The 14,455-nt window shown below is 39.4% G+C and overlaps 1 protein-coding gene across 1 annotated transcript in view; it reads left to right on the top strand.

The window, feature by feature from the left end:
* LOC106519155 (transmembrane protein FAM155A) overlaps positions 1–11,070 on the top strand; it is a 44,057-nt gene extending 32,987 nt beyond the window's left edge. Inside the window, exons 2-3 of the mRNA XM_014010702.1 lie at positions 1,647–1,818; positions 6,997–11,070. Of these exons, the coding sequence (XP_013866156.1) occupies positions 1,647–1,818; positions 6,997–7,349 (525 nt within the window). The 3' untranslated portion in view covers positions 7,350–11,070. The remainder of the gene's footprint in view (positions 1–1,646; positions 1,819–6,996) is intronic.
* Positions 11,071–14,455: the final 3,385 nt, after the last annotated feature.

The raw sequence follows: 14,455 nt of genomic DNA, 5'->3' as shown, positions 1-14,455 counted from the left end.
GATAATGTTGTCTTTCCAAAAATGCATTCATATTTCTTACAAACATTTTACATCACAGGCACAGTCTATTCTTAGACTGCTAAGAATGTTCTTTTAGCTTTATTTGACAAAATAACAGTTAGATATGGATAAAAAAATAATCGGTCTATTAGCAGTATTTAAATAATTCAACCAAAAATACTTTGATTCATGAGTTTCTGCCAAGTTTTAATTTTTTGTCATTTGTGTTAGTTTTGAAATTGGTCTTAAATTTGATTTCACTTGGCATTAAAAAGTCTTAAAAAGTCTTAAATTTAACTTTCCTTAAACTGTAGGAACCCTGGGGTTAAGAGGATGGATGGATGGATGAATGGATGGATGGATGGATGGATGGATAGATGTATGGATGGATGGATGGATGATGGATGGATGATGAATGGATGGATGGATGGATGGATGGATGGATGGATGGATGGATGGATGGATGGATGATAAGCAAATTTATCTCAGATAAGCTATTAGCTTGGCTGTAGACTGTTGAGAATAGCATATAGTGATTACTATTATTCTACAACCTGCTAAATATCAGCTAAACATTAACATTTTTATAGTAAAAAATGTATACATTAATTGGTCGTCCAGCTATAGACTGTTTAGACTAAGCATGTAGTGGCTAACATTATACCTGCTAAACTTTAGCATTTTTATAATAAGTTAATGTATCTATTAGCTGCTAGCTTAGCTGTAGACTGTTGAGAATTAGCATAAAAAGTCAACAAATGTAATAGTTAACACTAAATATCTGTACTGACATAATAAACCTGTAATAATAATTCTCGTTGCACCTTAATATTTTTATAGGCACCTGTAGATTGTTTGTTTTTGTCCATTCCCCAATGACAGCTTGACTTGTGTGCCAAACTGAAACAGAAACGATTGTATATTGATTTTATAATGTTTGCCAATTTCCTGACTTTGCTTGAACTTAAATCAGTGGTTGTTTTTTAGATTACTGTAGACTATAATTTTCCAGTAACATTATTTTTCATCTGTGAATTATTCTTTTCATTAGTGTGTGTATTTCAACAAATATATGTTTGTAAAGCTAAAGAATGAGTTGTGTCAGTATGGTTTTAAAGATAAGAGTTTGTTGGCTTCACAGCACATCAGACTATTACTGTTCAACCAACCCAGGTTGTTTCAAACAGGTTGAAATATTTCTGCTGGATGCTTGAGGAATGTTGCAGCTGAACAACTAGGAGGCTCAGAAAGAAACAGCTAAATTTCTGGCTACTTCCAGACTTTGGTTTGGCCCTGATTGTAGTTTTGCTAAGCTTTCTGATCCCGATGCGTTGATGCTTCCATGTCGCCATCTGTCTCCTGACACAGCGTTCGTTTTCACTTCCTGTCTCACATGATTCCACACCGAACACGAGCTGAAGTTTGTTTAAGGTGTTAGCTTCCATAAGAGATACCTCTTTGACTTTCCTTAAATTAAATGGTCATTAAAACATTTGTATTTGATGCTTGTTTAAATAAGTAAATTATTCACTATTAACACAGAGAGGCCTAAGACCCAGCAGAGCCAAAGAACTTCCACCAGTCTTACAGAGGATCATGGATCTGCATCTATTTATGTCATTTTCTCTCCTCTTCCTCCTCCTTAGATGGCCTACAAGCCCTGGCTCTGTGCTCAGTATTTCCCCACCATCCTGCAGTCGTGTCAGAGGAAGATGCCATGTCACCAGTACTGCCTGGAGGTCCAGCAGAGCTGTCCATTCATCCTGCCCGACAACGACGACTTGATCCACGGAGGAAACCCCAGCTTCATCTGCACAGGTTATTACCCGCCGCCGCCTTCGAGCGCATGTAGTGTTTGCATGTGTGGGCGTTAGAGCGGCCTTGTGTTCTCTTCTTTAGCTGAAAAAAAGTAAAATAAAAAAAAAACAACTCTAATTTCTAAGGGAGGGAATCATTTCATAAAGGATGCAGGGAATTCATTCATTCATCTGATAAGGAGGTGGTCTCCATCAAGAAAAACATTTGTTTCTGAAGGCGTTCTGATGACATCTAGTGTCCTGTTTAAGAACTGCGGTGTTACAAAAACAACAAAAAGGCATCAATTAAACTTGTTTCTGCATTTATTTTTATTTAAAAATCACGTGGTTTGTCCTGTTGTGTGCCTTTACAACATCTGGATCTGAGCTAGAAGTTGTTCTGCTTGTGAKTAGTTCAAATGTGCCAATTTCCTCAATGTTGATATGCAAAATTACTGGAACAAATCACACCCCATTTAATAGTTGCAGATTTTTCAAACTCGTCTCAGGCTACGTTCGTCCTGCAGGTCTTACAGCTCAAATCTTATGTTTTYAGCTTCGTTGAGGTTTTAATTTAAAGTCTGTCAGACTCCCAACAGTCCCTGTGTTTACAGAAGGAAACATGGATGCTAACATGTTGGCATGTGTGGATTGGTTCTAAAGTAGTTGTCCAATCAAAGCTCTGCTGTGATTGTTTGGTCCAGTGTTTRCACTTTGCTGCTTCCTGCTTTACTCAGGTGCAGAATGCGACTAAAAAGTAGAAACAAACTCAAGTCTGGATCAGATTCAGCACTTTGGTACCACCGTGTTAGTGTCCCGGGCATCAGGACATGATGAATGTARAAAGTTTAAAACAAACGGTGCAGATGGACTTCTGTTGCTGAAGATGAGCTGAGTTCTGAGCTTCAACCTCCTGAGCCACACGTCCGCGGGGGCAAACAGCATTTTCCATTTTCTATTTCTTTGACAGATCTTAAGTTAACAGAAGTTCAAAGAAATCGTAAAATGCTGTTTGGCCCTGGTACTGGGTGCATGGGACTCAAGAGAATAATCTGCAGGATGTTGGTATCAATRACAACATCTGGATTGATCCCCTGAACAGTTTTTGGTTGGTTGGTATAGTATCAATAATTATAACGCTATTTTCCATGTTTAAGTATACCAAACTCACTCTCTTGTAACAATTAAGACAAACTGTTAGTGGTCATTTTTAAATGTAATTTTGATAAGGGCAGTGCCTTTCTATGGCTGTGGCCCCGGGCACCTGWCCCCATGTATGTAATTTGTGTTTTGTCTCTCTTGGATGGCTTTATCCGAAACATAATTTCATTGTCCTCTGTACAATAACAAATAAAAGCAATTCTCTTCTGAATCTGAAAACCTTGATGTAGAGCTGGGCGATATGATCAAAATTTTATATCACGGTATTTTCAACATTTTCACCGGTTTCACACTATTTGACGGTATTTTTCTTTTCATCACAGCTCAGCTGATAATAAAATGTACAAACCCTGCTTATTACCTTTTTTCTTTTACTGTACCTCTGTCTGTGTCGTTGTTTCCCTCCTCTGTCTGTTCTTCTCTGACTGGTGGTTGGAGACAGTAGTCACGCATTTTGGTCCAGTCGTGAAGGAGGAGGGTTAAGAAAAGATTATGTTCGGGTTTATTTTATGTTATTTATTAAAGCTTATCAGCACGACTCACCTTGCACACCAGTCAATTCCAACTCCACTACGAACTACTTCCTGCRGGCTTTTCACAATAGAACCACGTTAAGTCTCCATCAGCATAAAGTCTCCATATTAACTAACCGCGTTAAATCTAACTGTGCACGTCACTGAAGAGGTGTTTACTACATTCAGCGATGGCGAAAACGGGATGTTTTTTTAAACGTCAGTCAATATAAGCAGCAGAATCGCTGCCCGCGGCTGCAACAAGCTGCTCCAAACATTAGCATGCTAATGCACATAGCGGTGCAGCAAGGAAAAATGTCCTCCGGGAAACAACAGTTCACTGGTGGCCGCGACGAAACGTTCCGCTATTTAAACTGGAATGTCTGGTATTCAAAAAAATTAATATCATAACAAAAAAAAAAAACCGGTATTCGGTACAAAACGGTATRCCGCCTGGCACTACCTTGATGTTTCAGGACCCATGGAAAGGTCCCGACTCCAACTTTTGGAACCACTGATCTAATGTGTTGAACTTAACACCAACATCTATAAAGACAGTCGATAAATTTTAGATAAAAAGTAACAATGATAATGATCTTGTCTCTTTGAATTATCAAATGAACTGAAATCATTACTTTATTGTGATAATTATTACATTTGTGGTCAGTTTTAAATTAATCCTGTTTTTATGAAAGTGTGAGGTGTTGATTTATTAAAGTTTGTTCTGTACTGACAGCAACAAGTCCGGGTCTAATGTAAGGACCTGAGTCCTAAACTAATGTATCTTTAGGTACAGAATTACAAATTAAAACAACAAAATGCTTAAATAGCAGTGAATATTTGTTTTCTCTAATTTTATTTCTGTTCGTCTCATTATGTGGATTTGGGTTTTTGCATTGTTTTATGTTAGTTTTGGGGTTAATTTGGGAAAGACAAACTAATGGCTGTTTCAAAACTCATTAGGTTGAGATGCTATGCTTAAGTGAAACGAAACATTCCAAATTTTTATTTTAGTTCTTTTAGGGTTTGTTTAGAAATTAGAGACTTTTAAAGTGAGTTTTGAGGTCCAACGCCTCATGAAAATCTCAGTATTTTGTTGTGTTTCAAAAAACAAAGACCCAAATTATTATCTTTGGAGTAAAACTTGAATGATAGATTGAGCTACCACATCTCCTCAGAGTAGATTAGAGCTCCTTTAATCTCCTATAGAACTTAAGAGGCACCAACTTGTCCAGCGATGATTCACCRTCTTTCCAGTCCAGCTGAGTTTGACCCTGAGGTCAATGAAACGTTTGGAAACCCTCAAAACAGATGGGCAGCCATGGGTCAAATCTCAACCTTAGAGAAACTTTTGGTTTTTTGACTTGAACAAGGTAATTTTCCTAACTTTCATGAAGTACAGTGCATGAAGAAAGTTGTAAAAATGGCAGGTTTCTCACCTTTTAATGTGAGCTTTTAGCTGCGGCTTTTCTGCAGCTGATTAAATGAAATAACAGTTGAACTTTTAGGTCAGAGGTGTGTTCCCAACAGGACAGAAGCTGTATTTGAATTGAAAGATGCATCTCATGAAGTATTAGTTTCAGGGTTTGCAAACGTATACTGTAGCGTTTGGTATTCTTAATGTTTCTGCTAAGATATTTTTATTTTTCTGTTGAATTGTACAAGACATTTGACCTGTGCTAGAATGATCTCAGATTGCAAAAACACATAAAAATGTTGATCTTTAATTGAGGTTTGCATAAAAATAAGTCCATACAGACACCATCTAATGAGCCTGATAACTGAACAGCATAAAATCTTCCTAATCTACCTTTACACCAAACATATTAAAACATTGTCTTCAAAAATAATCCTTTTAAATTGACAAATTTTCTGTGGCCGAAAATCCCTTCTTATTGTGTTTGGTGTCATGGCAAAGGTTTTGATATTATGTTAATGAATCAGTGGTGTTGAGTCCTGGTCCTCAAAGGCCATTCTAATACCTGAACCAGTAGGGTCAAATCCTAGTACTCGAGGGACACTAATACCTGAATCAGGGGTATCCAATCCTCGTACTTGAAGGCCACTAATACCTGAACTAGGGGTGTTCAATCCTAGTCCTTGAGGACCACTAATACCTGAAATATGGGTGTCCAATCCTAGTCCTCGAGGGCCACTAATACCTGAACTAAGGGTGTCCAATCCTAGTCTTCGAAAGCCACTAATACCTGAACTAGGAGTGTTCAATCCTAGTCCTTGAGGACCACTAATACCTGAAATATGGGTGTCCAATCCTAGTCCTCGAGGGCCACTAATACCTGAACTAGGGGTGTCCAATCCTGGTCCTGAGGACCACTAATACCTGAATGAGGGTGCCCAATCCTAGTCCTCGAGGGCCACTAATACCTGAACTAAAGGTGTCCAATCCTAGTCCTTGAGGACCACTACCTGAACTATGGGTGTCCAATCATAGTCCTCGAGGGCCACTAATACCTGAACTAGAGGTGTCCAATCCTAGTCCTTGAGGACCACTACCTGAAATATAGGTGTCCAATCATAGTCCTCGAGGGCCACTAATACCTKAACTAGGGGTGTCCAATCCTAGTCCTCGAAGGCCACTAATACCTGAACTAGGGGTGTCTAATCCTGGTCCTCGAGGACCACTAATACCTGAATGAGGGTGCCCAATCCTAGTCGACGTGGACCACTAATACCAGAACTAGGGGTGTCTAATCCTGGTCCTCAAGGGCCACTAATACCTGAACCAGTGGTGTTTAATACTGGTACTCGAGGGCCACTAACACCTAACCCAGTAGGGTCCAATCCTGGTACTCGAAGGCCTCTAATACCTGAATTAGGAGTGTCTAAGCCTAGTCCTCAAGGGCCATTAACATCTGAACCAGTGGTGTCTAATACTGGTTCTCAAGGGCCATCATCCTGTTTGCTTTAGATGTTTCTTTGCTTTGACACACCTGATCTGAATGAGTGATGTGATTGTCAGGCTTCTGAAGAACTTGGAAGACCTGCTGAAGAACAGAAAAACAAGAAAAACATGCAGGATAATGACCCTCTAGAACTAGGATTGGACACTGATGKTTCAGGTATTAGTAGCCCTTAAGGACCATGACTGGTCACCATTGGTCTGGATCTTCCCACCTCACACCAAATCCCAGAGCTGGACATTGGTAACTCACACTATTTCCATGGAGACACTGTTGGCAGAGTCTTCTTCAGGCAGCAGGACAACTCGCTACAAGACGGTTGGATCAAGACACATTACTCAGGTGTCCAGAGGGCACGAACAGGAACCTTGTTGCTACTTAAACTCTCCGTAGATTGCCATGTTCTATTGACTTTCTAGTCCAAGGAGCTTCACAGGTTTCTCTTCTAGCTTCTGGTTTTGATTTGTACCTTTATTCGGTGTAGTTTAGGAACCACACATGTTAACATGCGGTACAATATAACAGATAAACATAGTAAAACATGATCTGTAGGAACTCAGGGCTGAAAAAAGGCCACATGTTCATGCTGTCTGATCTCTTTTTCAGGGCTCCTGGGTGATCATCCATCAGACGGCGAGGCGGAGTGCTGCGACGTACGATGGGACTCCAAAATGGACAGCCCCTCAGGCGCCACACTCAAAAGGACTGCTTCTTCCTGCCAACCCGAGGGGGCCTCAGTCACTTCAGCCGCCGCCCCAAGACTGTGCAGTGGGCGACTGAAGATCTGCCTGCTGGCCCTTGTTCTCCTACACACTGTCATCATCATTTCAGCCTCTCATAATTCCACGTTGCTGGACGTGGCTGCCATTTTTTCGCCGGAAGAGGGCGCGTCAAGCGAGGAGTTAACCGGGTTGGGCGGGGTGGTTTCAAAACCAAGGTTGGAGCTTACAAAGAATTAGGTGTCACCGGAGCAGGGCTGAGGCTTGCTGGGATACATCTGTGCTGGAGATGTCACTACAATCTGCTGCCAACAAAACCATCCATCACAGGAAGTGGGAGGGTTTGAACTGGAGCTGAGGGTGCTGGGACTAAACATCGACCCAACCRAGATGTTTGAGGATCCTCCCCTAAAAGGACTGACTTCTTGCCACTTGAAAACCTGCTCATTGTTTCTATCCCATCCAAATGTTTTCTAGGATATCGTCCCTTCCTCTCCTTCCTGTCCCACCTTTCCCTTCCTTCGTTCTCAGAGTCTGGATGGGTGGCATGTCGGATAGAAACACTGATGACGTTTGCATGCCAACTTATCATTACCTTTAGATTTTTGCTGCACTTTTTTTGTTGTTGTTTGTTTCCAGGTGCCAGAATGTTTTGACATATCGACTGTGTTCCACTTCTTACTCTTCACCACCTTAGAGGCGTCTTCTTTAGTACGTTCTGTGTGATGTTGCTCGAGGGCCCGATGGTATCGGCTCGTCCATCACTCGTCGTGGGTCTTGCTTTTCTGAAAACAAAACGTGTGTGGTTTTTCTGTGTCCCGATGTTTGGCTTGTATTTCTGTTTTTGTTTTGTTTTTGTTTCTTACTGGACCTTTTCTTGCACCCCCTACGACGGTACATGCCTAAGCATTTTTTGGACCTTAAGTGCTCTGAGAACCGGCTTGCTTTCTCCTCTACTTTGTTCGTCCTGCTGAGCTAAGTTAGGAGTAGTAAGGAAAAGAAAAATGGCGGCGACAACTTCAGGGCGTTGGTAGGATTCGAGCTCGGTCATGGTGCGGCGCTCTGACAGGAAGCGGGAAGTTCTGGTGTTTCTGAAACGTTCAGTTTACCTCATACAAAGGTCAGGACAGGTGCGATGACTCGTCCTAACTGTGCCGCAAAGCATCGGTTGGGATTTGTCAGGACATGAGACTGAAGGGACAACCCAGGGACACGAGAGTTTGCCAAAAGCCAGAACATCAGGAGCCTCATTCATCAAYCAAGTGAAAAAAAAWMCATTTATTTTATTTTTAAGGAGCAAAACTTGGTAGACTCATTGTTAATAGTCTTAAACGGAGACTGAAGTTGGAATATCTTGAATTTTAGCTTCAATGATGTCAAGATGATGAATGAATGAGTTATAGAGTGAAAAGGTTTGAGACCACAACTATTTAAGGCAGAAGTGAAATTGTCCTGCTGGTCAACACGAGTTAGAACAAAACAAAACTCAGGGAAAAGGATGAAATGTGGTATTTTTTTTTGTTTTGTTTTAATAGGAAATATTTACAAGTAATGAGTTTACCTGTCAACAGTTGCTGCTCCTCATTAATTYAAAAATTCACTCGTGATTTATTTCCACTAGATTATTGCAGATTATTTGCTTAAAGCAGTGGTTCTCAAACAACAAAACTTACATGGGAAGTAAAAAGTTTAAAACAATAATAATAAAAAAGCTTTAGATTTACTTGAGTCCTTTAAAATTACATTTAGTCTTTGTGTCCAAACAGTCTGACTTAGTTTTAGTGACGTTTTGTCTCTAGACGGCTACTTGGTGTGTTTCTATTCATTTTATTGATTTATTTAATTGCAGATCAGTAGGTGTTTGTTCACTCTTTACACCGTCCGGTTTATTCTGTGTCAAAAACAACTCATCRTTAGTTTCACTTGATATTTTTAGGCCTGAAAATAAAAATATAAAAATAGGATTGGTTGGAGCATGATGATAAAATGTGACTTACAAAAAAGAACCGGTACTAAAACTTGTTGCGTACTGGACCATCTTCAGTAAAAGCTGCTCTAACCATTGTCTGAAAGTACCTGTGATCTCAAATATTTGAGATAAATTCAAGTGCGTTTTTGAAAAAATACTATCAGTAACATATTACAAAAAGAAAAAAAAGAACATGCAGCTGAGACAGTTTTGAAATATTTGAATGTGCAGAAACAGGAAGTGCCCACATAGAAACAGAGCTACAATGGCTAACGGCACCAACTTTTATTATTATTTAAAGTCATTATAAGAGAGAAGTTAAAAAAAACTTTCAGTTTTGTGAAAGAATGGGTAAAATTAGGATGTTTTCTTCCATTTTTTTTATATTTAAAGGAAATGCCACTTTAAGGCCTGGTGGGTTGTTTKGACCCAAGGGCAGCAGGAGGATAAGGGAATAAATTTGGGTGGAGCTTGATGATAAAATGCGACTTAAAAAAAAGAAAACTACCACAACTTGAGCGTTGACTACAACAACACAAAGCGTTGACTAATTTTCAGTAGAAGCTTCTTTAAAGCAGTTCATGAAACATCATAACCTTTCCTCTGAACTCAGTTTGGACCCATTTATGTTCATCCAGGACAGGATCTTCAGTCCTTCCTGGTCTCTGGGGAAACTTCTTGATGACTGAGGCTCCTGGATGTTTGAGCACYTCTCAGGCCAACAAACTGAAAGAGGCAGATTCTGGCAATAAAACAAAAATAAGATAATAAATAATTTAAAAAAGAGTCCTGGGTTTGTCACTACGATGTATTTTAGTATCACCGATTAGGTGCAAAGTGACCCGTTAATCAATCAATCAAACAAACCGCTGACTCTTCAATCTTCAACCAGCTGATCAGTTTCTAACCATCACAGACCAGCGAAGAGTCGGTGTGCGAGGAGTGGGAGGAGTTTTAAGGGCTTATTCATTGGGTTTGTTTTTGTCTTTACTTTTGTTTCTTTTAGGAAACATCTGCTACTGCATCACTCCCTCTTTTTTATTTTGATTTCTTTAAGAAACAGAAAACCAAATTTGCCTCGAGTTAAAACACAATCCAACGAGCTAACACGTTTCTGAAAGCTAACGTAGGTAAACTCTTCCTAACGAGGCTTTGTGTTATTTATTATTTCTGCTCAGATGATGAGCTGAAGACAGAGTTTGGAGAAGAGTGCGTTGGCTCCCCTCTGTTCACCTCCGCTTCAAACCCGCKTTTTAATTTGCTCTGCATCCAGTCCGCCGTTCGCCTCACGGTCCATGATTTAACTCCCATTTTTCTTCCTTCCTTTCTCTAACCGGTGATTTTTATTTATGAGCCGTGACGGCAGCAAACCCACGCTTTGCTCTGTGTCTTCGTCTTTCTTTAGCTGATTGCGTCCTGTGGATCTATGCAGATGAACCCCGCCTCAAACTCTCACCTTTGCCACCACTGTCTCACCCCCCACCCTGTCCTTTCTGTTGTAAATATGTCCAGAGGATGTGGAAGGCCCCGACATTACCCCCTCACCTCTGTCCCGACTTACCTGCCCGCTCCCCCCGTTGGAATCTCATCGTGTTTTCTGTTCGCCTCCTTCGTTCTCGTCTGTTCTTTGAGATTTTTGCCACATTTTTCTGTTGTCTAAAGCAGTGTTGTGAGTTGATGAGTAGGACTGCATAAAAGGGGACAACACAAAGAGGTCTTTAAAATATATATCTATAAATATATAAAAGACGAAGCTTTGAAAAGACGGAAAGGGTTCAAATATAGAAAAAAATAAATATAAAAGTTGTCATATTGTCATACTAGAGATGCTTTAGTTTGCTAATTTCCTTTCTTTTTTTTCTACAAAAGACTTGGATGAAATTATTTATAAAAAATGCGTCCCTCAAGTCATGATCTTTTTTGGACGTAAAACAAATACATTTATTAACATTTTGTTCAGAAGAAAATAAATATAAATTATGTTAAACATGATTCGTGTTTGTGCTTCTGTTCCCCAGAACTCTCATCCACGTCCTCACATAACCAAATAAAATGTATTTTATGCCAACATAAAATTTAATTTGTTGTAACATAATGTATTGTTTGTTGTTTCCTTTGACCACTAGAGGGAGACAAATCCTCACCAGTTGAACTCACTTCCACTTATTTTCCAGTCTGATCGGTCGTGACAAATTCTGCTCTGAGATCCACAAGACAGAAGGATGAGCTCRTCGTGTCGGATCATGGCGGTCTTCATCTGACAAGGAGCCGCCACTTGATTCAGGTGATCTAGCTGTCCATTCAGGTTMTGGTGTGGGTTAGGGGTCGTACTCAGTATACATCTGAGTCTAGGTTTTTTGGAAGCTGCTCCTCAGGGACCACCATCCTGATGGTCCTGCTTAAACACAGTGCTGCTCAAAGAAGTCTCTTAAGTTAATTTATTTAGCCTGTTAAAGATTCAGTGGTATCTGAAGCTGCACCATTAATCCTTGCTGATCGCAGTTCCAGATATGTAATGTCCATGAATAATTTCAGCCAGTGAACAAAGCCTTTGTGTCATTAAGAGGCTTCCAGCTCTGAGTTATCATTTTCTTCAACAAAATACTCTGACCCAGAGATCCTGAAATCCCCACACAGTCCCAAACAATAGAATAGAAACAGACTTTATTGTCCTGCAGAGGAGAATTTCAGGGATGCCACATACCACATGATATTAAGAAAGTCCTCCAATTATGACAAAAAATACCACATAGGTCGTCCATAGTAAGTATTACCATCAGTATGTGGTATTTTTTGTCATTATGAGTGACTCTTTGGACCACTTAATATGTGGTATTTGTACTCATTTTGGACTACTTATTATAGTATGTAGTATTTGGACACATTTTGAACCATTTACAAATAGACAAACTTRAACCACATTGGAGTAAAAATGCACAGATGTAAATTAAAGTGTTCCTATAATTTCCAACTGCAGGATATTATTTTTATATATGAAACAAAACAGTAAAAAAATTAAAGGTATGTGGTTTTAGGCAAATTATTAGTCATAATTTTATTAAGTTCAGTTGCAGTTCTAAACATTTAGTGTTTTCCCTCAGTTTCTCTCCAACATAATTTATTTCTTCTGCATCCTGGATCAGGATTTCACTGAAATGACCAAATATGCAAATCATCTAGGGACTTTTAGAACAGTTAATAGCATTTTTTTTCTTACTGATGAGTTTGCAACAGTGTAGAAGTTTATATTTTGTTTGTTTGTTTATGGAGAATGTATCTGTTTGAAGACAGCAGATAATCTTGAATGCAAGAGTTTACACAGGTTAGTTCATTGAAAGAGAAAATCAGTGTTTGCCCAGAAAACTAGAACTGGTTCATCTCTAATCTAAAGAATTGTTTGTAAATATTGAGCCACTAAATGCAGGAGGAATGAAAAGTAGACATTTTTTGTTTATCGTCAGTTTTCTGCTCTTTTTTTTGTCAAGAGTTTAGGTTAGGAAATTGTTTTTTTTTTGTTGTTGTTGTTGTTTTTCAGTTTTCTTCATTGTTTTAAATGGGGAGGTGACAATCTRATAATCCAGTTTACCTGGGATTAGGATTTTAATGATTTCATAYTGAAACTAGACAATTAGATCTTGGCAAACTACAATCTTCAAAGGTATCCTGATAAGTTGGTAATAAAAAAAAGTTCAGGCACCCCCCCACCCCCGCTTTAAATCAAATCCTGAATGCTGAGGTCACTGGACTGGACCCCTGCTGCACTGATGGGGCTCAAACCCTCCAGTCACAGGTGGTTTAAAGCAGTGGTTCCCAAACTTTTTGTCTTCTGACCCACAAAATATCCATGGCAAAAACTTGTGACCCCAAATATTACTGGTCTGAGTACACAAACTTTGTTAATAACCCTAAAAACACAGGCTGTTTGACAATCTAAACCATGTATACACAAATATAAATACTTATTTTTACTTATTTTGTGTTTTTCGTAATAATTATAGGGAAAATATTACAWCAGCWATTATTTTATTAYCCTTTAAAYTGATTTCTGGAGATTATCCAAGGTGCTTCATGACCCATAATTGGGTCCCAAGCYCAACTYTGGGAACCAAAGTGCAGTGGTTCCCAAACTTTTCAGCTTTTGACCCACAAAATAACAGTAGAAGAGACCTGTGCCCCCAGTTATTTTTGGATGATAAACATTTGTATCAGGTCAACAAAACATGGGCATGGTAACAACATTTTTATACTACATTTATCCATTTTAAATATACTAACTTCACTCTGTACCAACTAAGGCAAAAATGTAATTAATTCAGAAAATCTTTTCAGGACCCCACCTTGATGTTTCGGGACCCCACTTTGGGTCCCGACCCCAACTTTGGGAAACACTGGTTTAAAGGAAAGACTGTGACTCCTTACACAGAAAAGCTTTGAGTTTCTGCATGATTTCAAATTAAAAGCCTGCAGAGTAGATGTAACACATATCWCTCACAGATGAAATGACAGAAGGAAGCTGATGCATTTTTGACTTTAGATTCATAAAAGGAAATATATATTTTAAACAAAACTTTTTTCTGTTTTTGCAGAGGTCATTTATACAGGACAAAAAAACAAAACATTTTACTCAAAGTGGTAAAACCAGCTGAYTGGAGGCAGGAGAGAGTTTAACCTTGTTTAGTAGTGTTAGACGCTTATGTCATACTGAGCTTGTTTTAGGGGTTAAATACTCTGGCTCTTTGTGATATACTCATATGGCTTATTCACCAGTGAAATATTTACACACTATTATTTTCTTGCCCAGAAACAAAAATACTTTTTAATATTTTCATCAGCTTTATCACGTTCTCGTTGCTGATTGTGTCRTAGAAACATTGTTTCAACACCTGCYGATGACTGAGGGGCAATAACAGCCGAAGAGAGCGAGCAGGGTAAAGTTTTTAAAATATCAAAGCTGAGGWGATTAATGTGATTTGTGTTTATCTTCTGCTCCTTCAGTATTGTTTGTTTTGTGCAAACTGGGATGTAAACAGAGACCCTCAGTGGTTGAGAGGTGAATGTGCTCCTTCAACAAACTGAAAGAAGTTGAGATCAGGGGAAATGACAGGTGAGGTGACGGAGACAGAGAAACTGCTGTGTCTCCTGTTCTTTACTCTTTTTCCTTCTTCCAGACCTGCACTGAAAGCTGAGCTGACTTGTTGCTGCTGCTGCAGCTTCTGATGGGAACAAAGTTCAGCTTGGAGCAGAGGAGACTGGGAGGATGTTGGAGGGCACAAAGTACCACAAGGAGAGCCTTTAAATGGCCGACACACACACACACACACACACACACACACACACACACACACACACACACACACACACACACACACACACACAC

The sequence above is a fragment of the Austrofundulus limnaeus genome, unplaced genomic scaffold, assembly GCF_001266775.1.
Source record: "Austrofundulus limnaeus strain Quisiro unplaced genomic scaffold, Austrofundulus_limnaeus-1.0 Scaffold72, whole genome shotgun sequence".
Taxonomy (NCBI): domain Eukaryota; kingdom Metazoa; phylum Chordata; class Actinopteri; order Cyprinodontiformes; family Rivulidae; genus Austrofundulus; species Austrofundulus limnaeus.
This window is presented reverse-complemented; position numbering and strand designations above follow the sequence as displayed.